At 44.1% G+C, this 19,063-nt stretch overlaps 1 protein-coding gene and 1 long non-coding RNA gene across 4 annotated transcripts in view; both read left to right on the top strand.

Annotated features, from left to right (window-relative positions):
* The window catches only part of KCNH1 (potassium voltage-gated channel subfamily H member 1), a 199,470-nt gene extending 184,999 nt beyond the window's left edge, over positions 1–14,471 (top strand). For 2 of the 3 annotated variants that reach the window (XM_080586329.1, XM_080586328.1), the window contains one exon: positions 7,527–14,471. In XM_080586329.1, coding sequence (XP_080442455.1) covers positions 7,527–8,375 — 849 coding nt within the window. In that variant the 3' untranslated portion in view covers positions 8,376–14,471. The remainder of the gene's footprint in view (positions 1–7,526) is intronic. The other variant, XR_013948916.1, reaches the window with a different exon arrangement.
* A 2,321-nt stretch (positions 14,472–16,792) lies between these two features.
* LOC308192605 lies at positions 16,793–17,816 on the top strand. Its single transcript, XR_013948918.1, has 2 exons — positions 16,793–16,884; positions 17,611–17,816. It is a non-coding gene; the product is annotated as an uncharacterized lncRNA (long non-coding RNA).
* Positions 17,817–19,063: the final 1,247 nt, after the last annotated feature.

Genomic DNA, 19,063 nt, shown 5'->3' on the forward strand with positions numbered 1-19,063 from the left:
TAAGTCCCACGTACAAATCGTCTGCTGAAACCCGGGGTCAAAGCTGAACAACACACAAACGGGGTAATTTGCACCAGCCTTTGAACAGGTATCTGTATTTTGTGGCTTGTGCCTTGAAGCTTGAAGTGCGTAGCGGAATCTGTTCTCTCACCTGTCATAAATGTGACCCGTGTACTCATATACCTTCTCACACAAATTCCCTTTATGTCCTAGAGGTGCAACTGAGACTAGTGCTTAACCCAGGAATCATCTAGGTAATGGCAGTGAAATCCATTGCAGATTTTGGTAGGAAGCTTTATGAGCCTGCCCTTTCAATCCTATATTATGTGAGGTTAATTCGCTCCTTTCTAAGGACAGAATTTGTAATTGTAAAAGACAAAGTCTTGTTCCTCCACCATTTTCCCTGTGACCTACTAACGTACTGCTATAAGGATTTTTCACCATCGCACACTATGTTGATCGCATGCAGCTTTAGTTTCTTCAACGTCAGTGTCAAAAGCATTTTTGCCAAGCCTGTCTCTAGCATTTTTTCTCATAGTTTCTTCTAAAAAAAAAAAAAAAGGAAAAAGATTGGATCCAATTTTCATTGGACTAACATCAGCCTGAAGATATTTTCATCAGTTCTTGGCAGATGCTAGATGGGCTGCGTAGTAATAAATGCCTTCTTCATAATTGTTTTCCTCACACTTAAGTCCTTTTTCTGTGAGCACCGTATGAAGTAATTTTAAGCTTTTAATTGTTTATGATATCTGGCACTTCCAGGCTCTGTGAATGTTTCTGTATCCATGAAAGAGAATTATTAAGCACCAGAGGAAAATGCTGCGATGCTACTTGCTGTTAATGCTGAGGACAACCTGCCAAATCTTGCAGTATTTGTGCATGCTATAGAGGTGGAAAGGAGGGAAGCTTGCAGAGCTAATAATAGCAGCAGCTTCGTGGCTGGGAGCCTCATAATTGTAACTCCGTGATGACAGTCTGATTCGAAATGTGTTGAAATCCATATTTCTACCTATTCCCGTGGGTCTTGGATCAGTTCTTACAAATCGAAGTTGCAAAGAAATGGGGGTATTTTTGTGGAAGACTGAACAATCCTTTCCACTTCAGATGCAAGCAGGTCTTTTTTAGCCTCTGACAGGATACGGTTTGTAATATATTCATAATGTGTTTTAAATGAAGCTCCCCCTGATCTTCAAGACTGTCTCATGCAGTGCTGGCACAGTGCTTGCATTTACAATCAGATAACAACAAGACCAGAATACAGCTGCTAACACGTTACTTCTGCCTCACTCTTCTGTTTGTTACCTTCCTGGGACCGTGCATACGTTCAGGGCAGAGTGTTAAAGAAAATGAATTGCTATTGTTCTGCTGACAGCATTGTTGTAGAGTATTTTGCAGCCTACCAGCCGCTCAGAGATGGTGACGCCCCCCAGTAAGCTGTTCATTACAGCAGCAGCTGGAGACAGTGGACTTCTTAATTTCCCATGTGCACCAAGTGGCCTTCCCTGTTGTACCAAATTAACACGCCAGTTTCAGTTGTTTCATTCAAACCTGAGGAGGTTACAAAGCTACGTCAAATCTACGTAGTACCACAAACTAATGGCTTTGTTAGTCCTGCCTCTCCCTATATGCAAGTGAAGGGTGTAATGAGAGTAAATATTTGTCTGTAATATGTGAACAGCCTGCTCAGATGTTTAAGGCTTGGATCTTTGAGCCTTTATTATATTTTCTTCTGATGTTTTTCCCTCCTCTGGCACTTCCTCTATCACCTTCACTGAAAATGTTTCCTTGGTACTGAGGCAGCAGTTCCAGATTTGACCTATATAATTATTTAGGGTTGCCTAGGGATAACTAAGGAAGCAATAAGAACAATGCTTTTGTTTGTGACAATTCCTGCAAATAGCTTTGCAGCTTCCAACTATTTTTAACTGAGGAGATTTCCTGAGCAGGTTACCAGTTCTGTCTGTTTTTGCATTCAGAACATCTTTCTTTTTTTTTTTTCATGTTTACTGCATTCAGGTGAAGAACAATGAACTTGTCTTTTTTTATGTGACTCCTCCCACTGTCATTCGTTGCCGTTGCTTTCATATATTTTCATACCACACTGTATATAATCGATCCTTGTCTACTCTTCTTGGTGTTGTCTCTGATTTTATACACCCCTGTCCTATTATTCACTCCACACCCCCCAGTCTTTGTGTAAAGGGAGTAGGCACTTAAGTTACTCTACCTCTATTTGAGTCTGCTCAGATGAGATGACACTGTTGTCTGTTGAGCGTGTCAGGCTTTTATCTTGTTGCAAAGCAGTCTTCTGTTGCAAAGGCCAACTTGGGATAGGTTCTCGGAAGTGTCTTCATGAAACAAAGCAAGCAGCCCTGTGCCCATTCCCATTTTGTTACTGCTCAGGAGAAACAACTTGGAGCTATACTGGATAGTTCCAGAGAAGCATCAGGTCAGTGCAAATAGTGAGATTGGAAGAGGGATGGATAGCAGTGAACCAGCAGAGGGAAACAGCTGAAAGACTCGTCGTAGGATTAGTTGTTTTACTTGACTTTTTAAAGGGACCCGCATATTTCACTAAATCAACTACATATTCTAGCTCTGAGCAAGAGTGAGAATTTAAGCACTGACTATAAAAGAGTTTGGAAGGTAGGGAAGAATTCAAATCTCTTTGAAGAGTTAAAATTGGAAAGCTTAGAGTTAAATTGAAAATTCTAAACATTGGGACTTTGACTGTTTAATATCAGTAAAACCTCATTGTCTAAACCCTTCACAGTAGTACCTGATTAGCTCTACTACTTCTGAAGAGATTTTTGAACATAAGACTCTATAATCAGTTTCTAAAAGTGAATGTTTAAGAGTGTGAGGGGGGAAGGAACAGAAGTGTCGCTGATGTCAGACAAACTCAGTATTAAAGCAAAAATTGCAGGCATCTTTTATCAAGATGTGATGATGGATTCTTTATTGCCATCAAATGGAATATTTTTTCTGAATGATGTAATCTCGTTGCTACAAGGTGGCTTTCAGGGAATGCCCCTCCAGAGCAATCCTGTGACCTGCCTTACATTGGAAGTCACACTGCAGTCTGTTCTTCTGGTCCCATTGTAAAGAAATTATGGAAGTCATAGCAATGAAAAATGCCCGCAATGAATTATTGAAATGATGCTTGTGTTTCAGTGCCGAGCCCAGGAAAATCCAAGTAATAGTTGATGGGCACTCCACATTTGATAACTAAATGGGTAGTTCGAGTGTTCATTTATGTCCACCTGATTTTTTGAATACTTTGGGGATAAATCTTGACCTTAATCTCTAAAGGCATTGATTCTACGAATACAGCTTGAAAATTCGTTGAATGTTAAAAAGAGGATGGAACCTGTCCCCAGATTTTCTGAAGACTGTGGCATCTTCACAACTGCTTAATACTGAGGAAAGGAAAACTTGCTGGGTGTAATCCTGTCTTTTTTCCTTGGACATTGCTCATGCACAGGCAGGAATGTGGCAACAGGGTATATGCTGTCATAGGTCAGTGGGACATATGGGTGCATTACTTCTCTGAGTGCATCGTCCACAAATAAAATTGATACTGAGTCATCATAACTGCATACCTCAGTCAAATGTTTATGAGGTGACTGCAGTAATCTGTGCCTAACAGAGCTATTTTTCAATTTAATTTAATTTTATTTAATTTTATTTTGCAATTCTAGGCTAATATTCCCACAGTACTCAAGTACTCATGTTTCTGGCTTGGGAGTCTTTCCTGTGGAGCTACAAGATGCAGCACCTGTTTAATAAAGATGGAGTTATGACACTAGACTTGAGAATGGATGTGTGATGCATGCATTTTTATGCCTGGTGTTTACATTTCTTGCTACTTTATCGCAGTTCAGGTTCTTCATACATATTTAGGTCTTCACATACTTTTAAAATGTTCCCACTAGATTTTTTTCTGTGTGCATAACTCCTGCACTATCCCTTCTCAGAAAATAATGAATGCTTGGAGAGAGCGATAAAGAGAAATTGAACTAAAAACTGTCTTAGGAGCTTTGCCACATTTTGGGATTTAACTTTGATTAAAATTTATATTTGTAGCCCTATCAAATTCCACATGAAAACTGATGTGTAGGACCGGACTTCTCTTCCTTATAACAAATGAAAACTATTTTCATTTCCTTTGTACTCTGACTGCTTGTGGGGGCAGGTATACATATGTCAGCATAACCACCACATTTTCTGAATGCCTTTTATTCTGCCGAGGCTGTTTTACCATTTAAAATTTTTTTTTTTTTTTTTTCCTCAACAATTGTAAGAAAACAGTCCATTTAAAGCAGCTATGGGTATTTTTATGTGTTAGGGCTTGCATTTAACATCAAGAAAGACAGCAACAAAAATCCAAAATGCAGTTACGCAGTCTTTTCAGTTCCTGCTGAGCTTTGCATAGTTACAAAACTTCTGCTTAATCCATAAGTATGGATTTCTCTTAAGAAAATGTGGCACTGGGGAGCTTGCCAAAAACGAGACCTGTGGCAGCTTTTCCTGGGCTTCCCAAAGACAAGCTGCACTCTGACAGGTATTTATCCAGTGTCTTACGAGGTCGGTAGGAGAAGCCAACCCAAGATTTGGAGTCTGTGTGCCCTGGCAAATGTGCGTAGATTCGATTTGCGCTGCATGAGCGCAGCTTGTCACATAGATGTATGTGTTGGACAGGATAGGAGACCTGAGGACTGCATTTTTGCATTCATGCAGGTGATTGCTGCAGGGGTTTATTTGCCTTGTAGCTGGTATAAGGCCTCATATACAAAATGGAAATGAGGGATCTCCTCGGCATGGTAGCAATACCCATGACAAAGGCAGTATCTTCTGTAATTGCTCCGTCCACCTCTGCTCCTGCTTCTGTTGTGATCTGATCTCCTGAAGGTAACGGCGTGGGCACGGTCAGGGCCCTGAGGCTGAGCCTCACGCAGGGAGAAAGCCGGTGGCAGGTCCTGCGTGGCCAGGTGTGCCAGGTCTTGTCCAGGCAGCGCAGTGGAAAGCAGTGGGGCCTGTGGGTATGATGGGCACTGCCAGCAGCATGTCGCCCAGCGCTCGCCTCTTTGAGTTTGCTGGTGAATTGGCTTCTCTTGTCCTGCAGCATGGAGCCTGTGCGACTGGCTGCGTGAGGTGCAGCGTCTAATACAGGTATGGGTCAGGTTAGGCTGTTAAGAAGTTATTGCTTGGGGCTTGCTCCACTGCCCTCTCATCTGTATTGTGCAGCAGCAGGGGCAGCTTCTCACAAATAACTCCCCAGTTTGTGTTAGAAAAGCCAGTCATTAAATAGTCAGAGGTACTCCAGTGCTTACCAGACACGATGCTGAGCAAGCTGTGTACAGCAGGACTTGGACTAGACACGGGCTCTACGAAGCAGCCTGTCCTCTAGCTCTTCCAAGCACCCAAGTGCCATCCCCGGTGACCCTGTGAGGGTGACAGCTGCACCACCCGGTCATACGTCCCTTCTGAGCGTTTAGGGAAGGAGCACAGTCACACTGACACTGCGCACGTGCAAAGACACACTTGTGGGCAAAGTCACAGCAGCCCCACTATCTGCATGTCTGCCTGGCATGGCACCACGCAGGCCATGGATGCCACACCAGCACCAAGCATGCAAGCTCTGGGAGAGGGAGTGCTCGCGGACGCCAGAGTTTGCAGAGACAAATTGCCCTGGCTCCTACCTGCCTTGGTTCGCTGGGGCTTTGTGCCCCCAGAGCCGGCCTCAGCCTGCTGCAGGAATGACCCCGAGCCCCTGCCTGGCATGGCTGGGCTCAAGCTGGGCTGACACTCTTCCTTCAATTAAAGCAGGGGACTGCCAGTGTGTGGGAAGCCATTAGCCTGGAGCACTGTATTGATTCTTCCTTCCCTGTGAGTAAGTGCTATTCCTTCACTTCTAAGGATTATGCTTCTTTGTCCGCTTTGTACTGAGCCTACTGCAGACTGAGTTTCCTGGAAAAAAAAAAAAAAAGTACTGTCGAGTGCTCAGTTTTCTTATTCTTATCTAACATTTAGATTCCTAATTGCAGCTTGAAAATAAAATATCCTTCATGCTAATTTTATTCTTTTGCATTTGGGAAACGCTGCCAAGTCTGACAACTTCTTCTTTCCAAATAGGAAGCGTTAAGGTATTGTTTTCTCCCTGCTTCACAATGACAGAACTGTCAAGAAGCATTGAAGTTGAGAGAAACATGCATTTTATGTGTGCCAGTGAAGCAGCGCTTATGATGTTTATTTTTATTCAAATCTCTCTGCAACAGAGGGATGGGTTTATTTACACATTTGCTAATAATGATTTGAACCTGAAAGTTATTTCTGCACTGGAGTATAAGGATTCAGAGCAGGTTTTCCCAAAGGCAACTGAAGAGATCAGGTGGCACAGTGCTCAGTAGAAGCTGGGGGATACAGCAGTTATGCTCCGTACTGAGACCCTCGGCTGTGGGGACTTGCCATTTTCAAACCAAACTGCTTGCTGGTTCACCTTTGATACCCCACAGGAGGGGCTTTTGCTTGAAAAATACCAATAATAATGTAAAACACACGGAGTTTTTTAAGAGAACGTGTTGCCAGCAAGTTCAGGGAAGAAACACTCCCTTGCTGTGTTTTGTGGTTGTGTGGGCGCTGTGAGGCTTTCATTGGTACCAAAGACATTTAGGCTGCTCCCACAGGGGCTGCTTAGCTTACAGGCTGAGGTAGGAATAATTAGGAATGTAAACTGAAAATTAGTGTTTCTTTGTGCAAAAAAGTCCACTTTTCCATAAAAATGAAGAAATAAATCAGAACATGAAGCTCTTCAGGCTGTTCTAGTAATCAGCCATGGGTGGCTTCCCCTCAGCTCTCAGAGCCCATTCCCCACTGTTCTTGTACCCCTGGGACTGCCTTGATCTTCGTCTCGTCCCTAAACTGTGTGTTGCTTCTAGAAGAGGGTATGGGATGGATGGGAAGGCAAGAAGCACTTTGCAAAATGCTGCTTGGAGAGTCCAGGGTGTTCTCTGCTCTACTGACCCCACCAGTGGCCAAACCGAACTAAAATAGTACCAGAACTTTTGCATGATGTGTAGCAAGTGGTGCTACACATCGCCCTGAGTGTAGCTAAGGGATGAGGCTGCTGTAAGACAAGGGAGTGGCTCTTTATAATACTAGAATATTGGTGCTCAACTCTAGACTTAGCAAAACAAATATAAGAAGTCTCTTGTAAGACAAAGCAGGGCAAGTAACTTCCTGGCTCTATTATATGTACGATGGCACTGCCTTGGTGACTTCTCAGAACTGGAGAGCATATATATATTTTTTTTCTTTCTGATGTTATAAGACAGATGATCCTAAATAATGAAATAAGCCATGTTCACAAAATAAGACACTTGAAAACTGCAGTAGTGTTGCTGTAAATGCGCAGAGATTGTGCATTTGTTGGTTATAATTAATTATTTCAAATAATTCTTTCTACAACTTCTCCCACTTGAGAAGGGTGCAGTTAATGACAGCGCGAAATCTCTTTCCCCCTGTAGATTGTGTTCCGGAAAATCAGCGACGTGAAACGTGAAGAAGAGGAGAGAATGAAGAGGAAGAACGAAGCCCCTCTGATTTTACCGCCAGATCACCCGGTCCGCCGGCTGTTTCAGCGCTTCAGGCAGCAGAAGGAGGCACGGCTCGCAGCGGAGAGAGGGAGAGATCCGGATGACCTGGACGTGGAGAAGGGCAACGTCTTAGGCGAGCACTCCTCGGCCCGCTCGGTGGTCAAAGCCAGCGTGGTGACCGTACGGGAGAGTCCAGCGACCCCCGTGTCGTACCAGTCGGCTTCGACGTCTGGGGCGTCCGACCAGGCGAAGCTGCAGGCCCCGGCGTCGGAGTACACGGGGTGTAAAGCCTCGGGGGATTACCCTCGACGGAAAGGCTGGGCCAAATTCAAAGATGCCTGTGGGAAAGGTGAAGACTGGAACAAAGTCTCCAAAGCAGAATCCATGGAGACTTTACCAGAGAGAACTAAAGCTTCGGGAGAAGCTACCCTGAAGAAGACAGACTCTTGTGACAGTGGCATCACAAAAAGTGACTTGCGCTTGGATAATGTTGGGGAGACACGAAGCCCGCAGGACCGCAGCCCGGTCCTCACCGAGGTCAAGCATTCCTTTTATCCTATCCCAGAACAGACTCTTCAGGCCACCATGCTGGAAGTGAAACACGAGTTGAAAGAGGACATCAAGGCTTTAAACACAAAAATGACCAATATAGAAAAACAGCTTGCTGAGATACTTAGGATATTAACCTCAAGAAGAAGCTCCCAGTCACCACAGGAGTTGTTTGAAATATCAAGGCCCCAGTCTCCAGAATCAGAAAAAGACATGTTTGGAGCTAGCTGAGGTGTTTCTTTATGAAAAACAATCAATCAAACAAACAGACCACCCCCCTAACATTTTAAATTTAATCTCGAAAACGAGTGAGGGACCAATTCACTAAGCATGTTCCCTGTGTCTAAAAAGGTACGGTAGCAGGAATTGCAACCTCATGTCAAGATGGCAGCTGACTCTGAAGCCTTTTTGACAGCAAGGGTACAGTTTATAAAGTTTTTCTTTTCTGCATTGGTTCCCATTCCCCCCACTCCCTCTCTCCCTCAGGATGTTGAAATAAGAACTCGGAAAGCAGCAGCCATCCCAGTGAGCGCCAGGTGACCTCTTAGGTTATTGGAGCATGCCTTATGTAGTTAGCTCAGTTTTGGCCTATATGAATAAGGACTTGCCAGGGTGCTTATGTTTTCAGCTTTTATTTTATTTTATTTTATTTTATTTTGCTGCTGTCACTGTCTCAGTCACCTGTTCAGTATGTTGAATGCCACAGTGTGTTTTCATATACCTGTAATAAAGCAAAGAGCAGTAGAATGAACGTGTGCTACTTGATAGCAAAGTTCATTTTGGGATGTTAAGAGAGTTGTAAAAAAGGGGAAAAAAAATGTAAGTTTTTGTCTTAATTTACATATTGCTAAACCAATTACATTTAACAACATCCTCAGAAACAGGGATAGCATTTCAGGTCAGTCAATAAACGGGATCATCCACATTCTCATTCTGTGAGCCAGGATACCGATTTCCAAAAGCTTAACTTCTGTCTCAGATGTCGTTGAATATCGTTACCTTTGCTTTTAACTCCAGCCACTGGAGGACAGAGGTTTGGATGTGCAGTGTGCCTGCAGAATGTGTCCTGCCCACAGCAGAACGTACCGTGGTGCATCGGTGCCAGTAACTGTTCTGCAGATTTTCCTCCCTGTGAAAATACACTGTGGCATTTATGTCCCATTTTTGCTATGAATCTGCTCTTTTAGTTCTTGTTAAATTATTATTCAGAAGTTTCTGTTTTGGTAATGTTCACTGTAGCCAAAGGCTTTCACAGAACTTTTAGAGGTTTTAGATTGTGGCATTTTTCTCTACACCCAAATGTATTGTTCCTGATCTTATCTAGCTAGAAAGCAAATGGATAATAGAGGTAGAAATACAGTGCTTACTGTATACAAGCACTATTGTAGCAAGGAAACAAGAAGATCTGCTTCTTAAAGATGTTTCCAAAACTTATATTTTCATAACTTCTTTGGAGGAAGATTGAAGCACTTTACCAAAACTACTGTTCATTATTCATTAGGTAGGGTAGCGCAAATGGTATCAAGGCTTGGGATAGAGGTGTGTATTCACAGTAAATTCTCTCCACTGATCAGGTACGTTCACTATTTATCAGTAGGTTATTGCACAGAAGCACGATGCAACACTTTTTTGGGTTTTCATTCTTAATGGTAATAGGTCAATACAGTTCAGTAGTAGTTCTCATTCTTTTTCTATGGTACAAACTCATTCAAAAAAAAAATATATGACATGATTTTGGGGGAAGAAAATTTGGTTCAGGTTAAGTAAGGAAGAGGTAAGGGAAATGACCAATTTGAAAGGATTTTGGGTGGCCTGATGCTTGCATGGTGCCATGCAGAACTGTGCCAGCCATCCCTGGGGAGGTGCAAGGTGCCCTGGTGAAGTGGCACAGCATTGGGGCTGTGCTGTGCGAAGCTGGGAGCTCAGGTCTCGAAGGCAGGATATCTGTTAATATCTGTTCTTCCAGTAACTGCCTTGCTCTGAGATGCTGATTATTCAGAGCAGCACTGCGGTTTGCAGCTGGTTTACGGTTAGCTTTCAAGGGGCATAGGCCTTGGTTCACTACAGAAGTGTCCAGAGATTATAAAATCTTACCCAAGGATTGAAAAATTCCAGAGGAACATCTGTCAGGATCAAATTTGTATGCTTCTTTCTTTCCCCCATTCCCAAGAAAAGGCATTAGTGAGGTGACTTGCTATGAAACGGGTGCCATTTCCTGAATTTACTTCTGGCTTCATGTTTAGGTTTTTCCAGTGGTGACTGGTGTCTGTAACAGCTATGTACTGAAGACACACAGTACTGAGGAAAGCTCTTTTTGACCAAATCACAGTGTGTGTTTGGTGCTTTAATCACTGTAAATGGCAGCGGTTACCTGCAATGGCTATGCCATGGTTACCATAAGAAATCCACACAGCATTGGTTTCAGTTAGAAACTCCTACATGATTTTTCTCTCTAGTCTTGTCAGTCAGTAAATTCATCCAACAGTAAAATTATGCCAGAATAAACCACAGGTTTACAAGTATATACGTATTTCTAATTGATGCCCAAAAGTTCCAGCAGGGTTTGAGAGGCTAACTTGGTGTCGGTTTTGTAATCCAGGCAAAGTGCTCTTCAGCATTATATTCCCAACATCGGGTTTCCTTCATAAAATTTGTGAAAGGCTGAAAGTCTTGCTGAACTCAGCAGGTACCCATCTCCGTGTACCTGGATAAACATGAAAATTGGCTTATCCTAGGCAGATGGGGGAGGAAATGGTTATAACCCCCAAAGGCTGTGCCTGATATCTCGAGTATCGCAGCGCAGGCGTAGAGTTAAATGTGCAGTTGCAGGTTACCTGGCCCTTTGCTGCTGGCGCTGTGTTGATGTTTCTCAGCGGTGTGTTTCATGTGCCCTCAGGGATGTGCTTAAGGTTTTTCTGGTGTTGCTGATTGCCGAATCCTGGCGTTATGGCAGGGTTAAGCCTAGAAGCCCCCCAGTTATCCCCTCTGCCACATGTAGTACTGTGAGTAAAGGAGCCCAAGTCCCCATCTTCTGGGGGCACCTCTCATGCAGCCTGACGTGCAGCCGGCGTGATTTGGTGTGCTGCTGCCTGCTGCACTGCGAGGGGTGGGTGTAGCAGAGCCCATTTTGAAGGCTTTTATGAGGCTGTCATAATAGCCTATAAAGCCATTTATAATCCATTTGTGAAGCCTTGAAAGACTGTAATATACTACGGAATTACACTTAAAATGTAATGTCTTTGAGGAATATGGCCAAATTTGATTCTGTTACAGTCATGAAACTCCAGAAAAACTCTGCTCCCTCCAGTGACACCTTCAAGGCGTCTGCTGCAGGCCAGCACTGGCAGCAGGCAATGTCATTCACATTTGCACAGCTGTAACAGATCAGACCCATTTTATGAGGGTTTTATGAACTGGTAGGTACTAAAACTAGTTGTAGAAGACTGCATCATCCCTCAGTAACCAGTATGTGTTGTTAAGAGAATTTGAAATAATATAATAGTTAGGATGAGCTTTTGGTCTTTGGATTCCCCGGGCTACCTAGTGATTAAAATGAGCACAACTCTGCCTGCTATGGAACTAGTGACTGCTTTGGCCCTCAGACTGGTTTGGAGCTGTAGTGTAGTGCCCAGGCTCAGCAGATCCAGTGCTTCTCCTTTAGGAAGTGATTGAAAGCACCTCTGTTGCAAATCTGTCTCTATTGAGCCTTAAACTTAGATGCCTAAGGCTGGGTGGTGTACATACCCATGGTAATTTTTACTTGTTCTTCCATTTCTTTGTCAGCTTTTCCTTTTTCTCTCCACATGTTGAGCAAGCCTTCTCACTTAAATTATTCTTCGGCTTAGAAATGAATGACCTCTGAACATGAGATTCTGCCCCTTCACAAGCAAATGTTTGTACAGTCTGTAAGAAAAAAGAAAAAACAAAGCCCCTGTTTTAACGGTGTTCTGGCATAGTGCTTCTACCATTTAACAACCTGCTAAAGAGCCTGTATTAATCAAAAAGTGATCATGCATTCTGTTTTTACCCTACATTCGAATGAGATTTCAGTCAAAAGCTGGTGGTTCAGGGAAAGAGCCTGGGTTATGAATTGTTCAAATAGAAATGTGTAAAAGTTTGTACTTAACCAGAATACCAATATGCAGCACAGGATTAAAAAAGCAAAAACCAACCCTCACCCCTACTGTGTTCAGATACATTAACTTCTGTCTGGTATTACCTGTATACTTTTAAAAACACCCTTCTTGCTTTAAATCTCTTTCACAGTGCTGCTCTGAATCCCAGCGAGCACCCTGTTTAACAGCTTCGAAGGTGATGTTCTGCCTCTACAGTACTTCACTTTAATGAACCGAACAAGATATTTACTGTGAATATCTGGTGATACTTTCAATCACTCTTAACCAGTCTGTGAAAGAATTTAATACATGATTTGTCTTTGCTATATAAACAACGTGTATGATTACACTTGTGCAAATGCGTGTACATACACACATATATATAATATCTATGTACAGATAAGTCTATGGATTGTGTTCTGTTCCGTAAAAGCACATCCCTCATTTAATGATTACAGTTCAAGACGGGAACTTAAATCTTCCCAGTAGCTACCCACTGAATGTCCTAGTTATTATCTTGTTTGTTAAATGTTGAATTTCTAAGGCCAAGACTTTTGGTTTCTCTAGCGGGCCTCAACTTTATCCTGTTAGTCTGGCTAGCTGTGACTGAGAGAAGATCTGGCAGGTGCTGTGATAGGAAAAGGAAATCGTGTGACATTGGAAAAATGCTGCATCATAGTTGGTGGGAATATGGCTCATAAGCCACCATTTGTTGCTCACTCACAATGTCTCTGAAGCTAAGCTGCCCTGGTATCGCTTCTCGTGGCTTCTCCTGCAAGAGGGACTGTGGAACAGGCGGATTTCTTTTTCCTGGTACCAGGGGATGTCTCAAAGGTGCTGAGCCTATCCTTCTTCTCATGTGGCACACAGTCACCGCACCTCTGCTTTCTTGTCCTGGTATTAGGTGGTGAAGAGCACCTTCTGAATTCTTCATTTCCACGTAGTCTCCTGTGGGTGTTTTGGCAATAACAAAGTCTGTGTTTCAGCTGCACTTCCGATTCATTGCAACAAACTTTTTAGAGAGAGACCCGTGCAGGGAAGCGCCAGAAATTTGAGGTGAGGTACAGTAGATTACTGCATCCTTTAATCAGACATAGTTTTGACCACATTGTTGTGGCAAGCGTTGATTCAATTAAATGAAAATAAAGCTTTTTGCAATAAGATATATCCAACATTTAGCCTTAAGACCCTTTCATAAGTGACACAATTCAAACTGTGATTCCATTCTCCTTCCTTCTTAATGTTCTGTAGTATTTACAATGTTGCCTAAAGATAAAGCACTTTGATTAGCTTTCTAAATCTGATGGAAATCACTTGTTGGTAATCACATTTATTTCTCCACTTATTGCCTTCTTCTTAGTATAATAAGTTACTCCAATAGTCCTCTCCCCTTACAAAACCAAGATACATAATTATTGTCTAAACACTTTTGTACATCAGGGAGCCAGCCCGTCATATCATGAAAGTGTTTGTTTCAAAGATTTTTTTACAGTTCAACAACGCTAATGTGAATTTACCTGCGACTGTAATTTGTTTCAAGCTGATTGTTGAGTGTTGTGTAAACATATTTGATGTGTAATCCCAGGACATCTCTGTAGGTGGATTTAAATGCCTGGTGTTAACAAAAGTTTGGGGTTTTCACTCTCTGTTCTGAAAGGCTAATGTCCTTTTTTCTTCTTCCCACTGAATCTGTGACCACTAACATAGAAAAAGAATCATTTTAGCTGTAGATGAAAGACGTTCAATAATCTTGTATCAGGATGAACTGCTATATAAAGAAATACGAAGTTTTCTAATGAATGTGTTATATTATTGTACCTACATACAATCAATATTTGTACATCTGTTGGAAATCTGTCTGCGTTTCAATATTTAGCCACCACTGCATGGACACTTTATTGATATGCAGTTAATGCAGTCGCTTTGGCGCTTTTAAATGTATTTCACTTGGTTTTATCCTTTCTGAAATCCACCAAATACTCTTCTTTCTTTTTCTTGGCATTTGTCACTTTGTTCAATGAAGCATGACTAGACAAAGAGAACAAGTAGATACTATTTTTGTGGTCAGCAAAGCAGCTGCCAGTAGATAGACAGTGTGTGTACGTACATATACACGCTGTTTGGGAATGTTTCAGTTACAAATGCAGCCACCTACATTAATGATATCCCTGTTCAACATTTTTAAACAAGCACAAATAATATTTGTAAAAAAAAAAAGTTTAATTTTATTTATTATAGTAATAAACTATTTTATACATTATAATCGCCTTGGTGTGCTTTTCTGTGTGTAGAATACATGTATATAAGAGCAATGAGGGGATTTTGATTTACACTCTAGAGCTTCTGGCTCACCGTTTTGTTCCTGTTGCTCTGTGTGTGGAGTGCTATCAGCAGAGAAGTTCGGTGTTACCGTTTTAGCTGTAAATGGTTCAGGTTGTTTCCTCAGACTTCGGCCTGCTGCATATCAGCACAGCCAGGATTTACGCTTGCAGGGCCGCTGGAAGCTGGAGGCAGGTTTTCTGTGGAGCAACCATCCTAGCACCCTGCATTGTGGATTCCAGCCTGGGCCAGGAGAGGCAAATCCATACCGAGATCACTGCTCCTGCAGCCAGCAGCCGGTCTGGGGGTGTGTACAGGATTTTACTCTTCAGGATGTCAGCCTAGACCCCGTGAGCTTCACACCTGTTTGTGTTTCATTCTCCGCAGCATGAGCTTAGCCCATTGCCTCCTCACCCTTGTGGGTCTGGTGAGCGCTGCTGTCACCTGTACAGCAATACTTCATGGGATTGTGAACCCAATCTTCAAAAGAACAGCAATAAAGCATAAGCTTGCAGCCTACAGGGCTGAGGCTAAACTGTACCAGCTACAGCCAAGGAGCACAAGAAGCTATTTTTACCATCGTTTCTGCATCCACAGCAGTGTGTCCTGTGACTGGCTCTTTAGCTGCTACTATTTCACTGACCAGCACGACCAGTCTCAGCTTTATTTTGTCTGATGTTATATACTGTGCTCCCTGTACTTAGAACAGGGGACAGTAACAGAGTGAAGGCATGTACTTTGTTATTTCATTCTGAGGTCTCTGAAGGCTGCTGTTCCCATTTTCTGATCTCTCTGTTTTTCACTTTGCTCAGGCTCCTTGTGTGCTCAGCAGCCTCGCCAGTGGTGTCGCAAGCTCGACTTAATGCAGGGACAGATAGCATTGCCTGGACAATGTTCCCCATCCCTGCTGCCCTCCCCTTGCCAGCCCCACAGCCCCATGATCATCTTGGTGGCCCTACAGTGGACCCACCAGTACATCTCTTGTACTGGGGGAGAGAACTGGATGCAGTGCTCCAGGTGCAGCCTCACCAACACCGAGTAGAGGGGAAGGACCATCTCTCTTGACCTGCTGGCGATACTCTGCCTAGCACAGCCAAGGATGCCATCAGCCTGCTTAGTGACAAGGGCACATTGCTGGCTTGTGTTCCCCTCTGCGTCCACCGGGATCTCCAGGTCCTCTTCTGCCAAGCTGCTTTCCAGCTGGGTGGCCCCCAGCCTGTCCTGGGGCCTGCGGTTGTTCCTCCCCAGGTGCAGGACCCTGCCTTTCTTGTTGAACTTCATGAGATTTCTGTCAGCCACCTCTGGCAGGAGGGAGACTGCGCAAGGGGAAACATGTCCAGGCCTCAGTGTGCACACCACGGAGTCTGACTTCCCTCAGCAGTAAAAGCAGGGCCCGCTCTTTCTGTTTTATCACAAGCTCACGTGCAAAGGGCAGCACCTCCAAGACACATGATGGTGGGTGGCCGGAGGAGAGCTCTGGTCTGGAGCTTGTGCCAGACCGAGCGCCCTCCTCCAGCACCTCCCTCACATCCCAGCCCAGCCGGGCACCCCTCGCCCACTTGCTGCGGCTGCTGGGGAGGCAGCGTTATCTTGTTTGGCCACTGCGAATTTTGCATTTTGCAGCTGCTGCTGTGCCCCAGCTCGCCTGCTGTGCCACCGAGGCAGGGCTGGCCGGCCAGGCTGCCCGTCCCGCTGGGCAATGCCGAGGGGCGCGGGGTGGCCATGGCGTTCATGGCTGCCCGCCGTGGGAGGGGGTTAAAGGCGGCAGGCACAGGGCGTAGGGAAAATAACAGCAAACAAATATTGTTCACCTGCATTTCCGCTCCCTTCATTATAATTCAGCATGGCCTCTGTGATGGGATGAAGAGGCTGGGGGAAATAACCTGTCCTATTCCTCAGTGACAGGAAGAGTAAAAACCAGTGAGAGAGCCAGAGAAGGCATTAAACAAACTCTGAATATAGTTGTCAGCAGCAAATATGAGGACGGTTGTGCATAGGTATAGCTGCAAAACACACAGTCTCAGGGCTGTCTTCTTTTTAATCCTCTTTCCTTTTCCATTCCTGTTCCCCCTTGCTAATCAAGGTCAAATTCAAGCCCTCCTACAGCACAGCCACATTCAATTTAAGTGCCTCCACCCCACCCCCCCCACCCCCTGCCCCACAGCACAGGTGTAGGTTTAAAAACAAGTTTAACTGCAGCATCTTTGTCCATGAGGGCAACTTGTCAGATTTTCACCCTAGAAATCCCACCTGGTACAGATGGAGGAAGGGAGTGCAGGAACAACCACAGAGAGCTTGCTTGTGAGGTGACACACTTCTCTCGTTTGCCACAGTTTCTTCTCTTCTCTCTCTGTCTCTCTTTTTTCTTTTTTTCTTTTTCTTAGCTTTAGTCACTTTTAGTTTTCCTTAAAATGATCAGAGTTGAACATGTCTGTCCCGGTGGATGAGGAATGAAGTGAAGGCACATCTTTGCTGTTAATGCCTCCCTGGGGGGGGCGTGTTGCCCCTGTGAATGTCTGTGCATTTGTAGACGTGGCTCTGAAGGGGATGCAGGTATTGGTACAGGTATTTGCTTCCACATCCCCTCCTCATAGCTGAAATACACAACTCGGGGAGAAGGAAACTCTGCTGGACGATCTACATCAAGTGTGGCCTTTCCATAAACAGAAGACTAAGGCCTCTTCTTCAGCAGGGGTCACCATTTGGAGAGAAATGCTCAGCAGCAGTAGCACACTGAGTGCGGTATTAAACCTGGGAGCTATTGTGGGCTCAGCAGCTGGGCAAGAATTGGTTCTCTGCAAGCGGTGGCTTACAATGAAGGAAAGCACAGATCGCTTTCAAACCTCTCCAGTATCTTTAGTGTGTGTGTGAGTTTTACTTTCACAGTTAAGCAGAAGGTATTTTGGAACTAATGATAACAGGAAAGTTTATTGAGAATTGTCAGCTGTGGCAGGGGGATAAGAAAGAGAGTTAAGATAATCTGTATGTAGCCCCAAGCCAAAAATAAATTATTTGTTTTGTTTTTCCTTCAGCATGGTATTATTGCACATGCATCCGTATTGAACCTGGCTATTGGAGGCACGGAGACAGAAATGGAAACTGAAACAGCTCAGCTGAAAGCTAAATTGAAAAAAGCACCCATTAGGCAACTGTGCAGAAACTGCACATGAACTACTGCATGACATTACAGTTCAGGCACCAAGAATTGTAAATGGAGCTGTAAAATTGGGGTGGTCATGTCTCATTCGTGAGCAGCAAATAATACACCTGTAGTCAGGCGTTCAGAGTAGCTGCAGGCTGGTTGCTCTGACTTTAGTGCAGGTGACCAGATGTCAGAAGAGTGTAAGGTCATAGCAGTAAATGGAAGAAGGATATCACGTAGCAAAAGCATGGATCCTAAATGCATGTTTATAGCTGTCAGTGCTCTGAACATGAGGCCTGTAATAGATTATTGCTTGCTGTGCCAGACGTAGAGGTTAGGCACACCCCTGGATCTCCAACAATATGCATGGGTGGCATCAGCTTTCATCCCCTTGTTGGTAAACCCTGTGCACCTTTCATTTTTTTGGATAACAAGAATTTTAAAAACTGCTCCACTATGTTGGTTAACCTATGGGATGACAGTGTCTTTGGCAAACTGAAGGGAGATGTCAGATGCTAAAGGGCCAGCAAGGGGCAGGCAGTGAACACCTTGAATTATTTTCAGCACTAAGATGTCTCCAAGTGAAAGCAGAAAGCTTCTCACGAGCTGGCAGGTGAGGTCTGGAGCCCCCCCCAAGCTTCAGGTAGCCTGGGAGATGCTCCATCTGCATGAGTACAGGGGTTCTTCAGGACATCCAATGCCAGTCTTGTGCTTACCCTGTGCCACATCCCTCCCCTGCGGCACCTTGGCCCCATCTCACCTTAGGCTTGGCTGCCTCTGGAGCAGGAGGAGCCCTTGGTAAGACCTGCCAAGAGGGGAATGATGGCGGTGCTCCCCGACACAATGTCCTTACCTCTGCATGTCCAGTGAGAGACTGTGGGACCACGGACACTTGTGAAGTGAGGGCAACTAACAGGTAGGTAGGGACAGGGATCATGGCACACTTTGCTTGCAGCCTCTGATGAGTAAGACGTTACTGAGAGGGGAGTCCCGGTGGAATTATGTGAGTGCTGTGAAATCTCACTGACGCTTTCCCCAAAAAAGCTTAATAATGAGTGGGATTGTGAGACTTGCTTGTTTGCTGCCACCATGGCGATGAGCAGTCGCATTTTCATGGCTGTGGTAGTAGTGGTGACTGCCATCTGTGGGTGAGTGGAAAGAAAAGGTACAGTATTGTATTTTGGATGACTTTCATACTTTTAAAACCCGTATAACAAGTCAGTGTTCATATTTAACCTGCAATTTTTCTTGGTCAACCAAATGTCATTGGTTATTGGCATAACCACTCAAGGTAAGCAGGACTTAATACAGAAAATCCTTTGTAGGTCTCAGTTTTCACAAAC

This window comes from Anser brachyrhynchus (genome assembly GCF_964034855.1).
Source record: "Anser brachyrhynchus genome assembly, chromosome: 3".
NCBI classification, from domain to species: Eukaryota; Metazoa; Chordata; class Aves; order Anseriformes; family Anatidae; genus Anser; species Anser brachyrhynchus.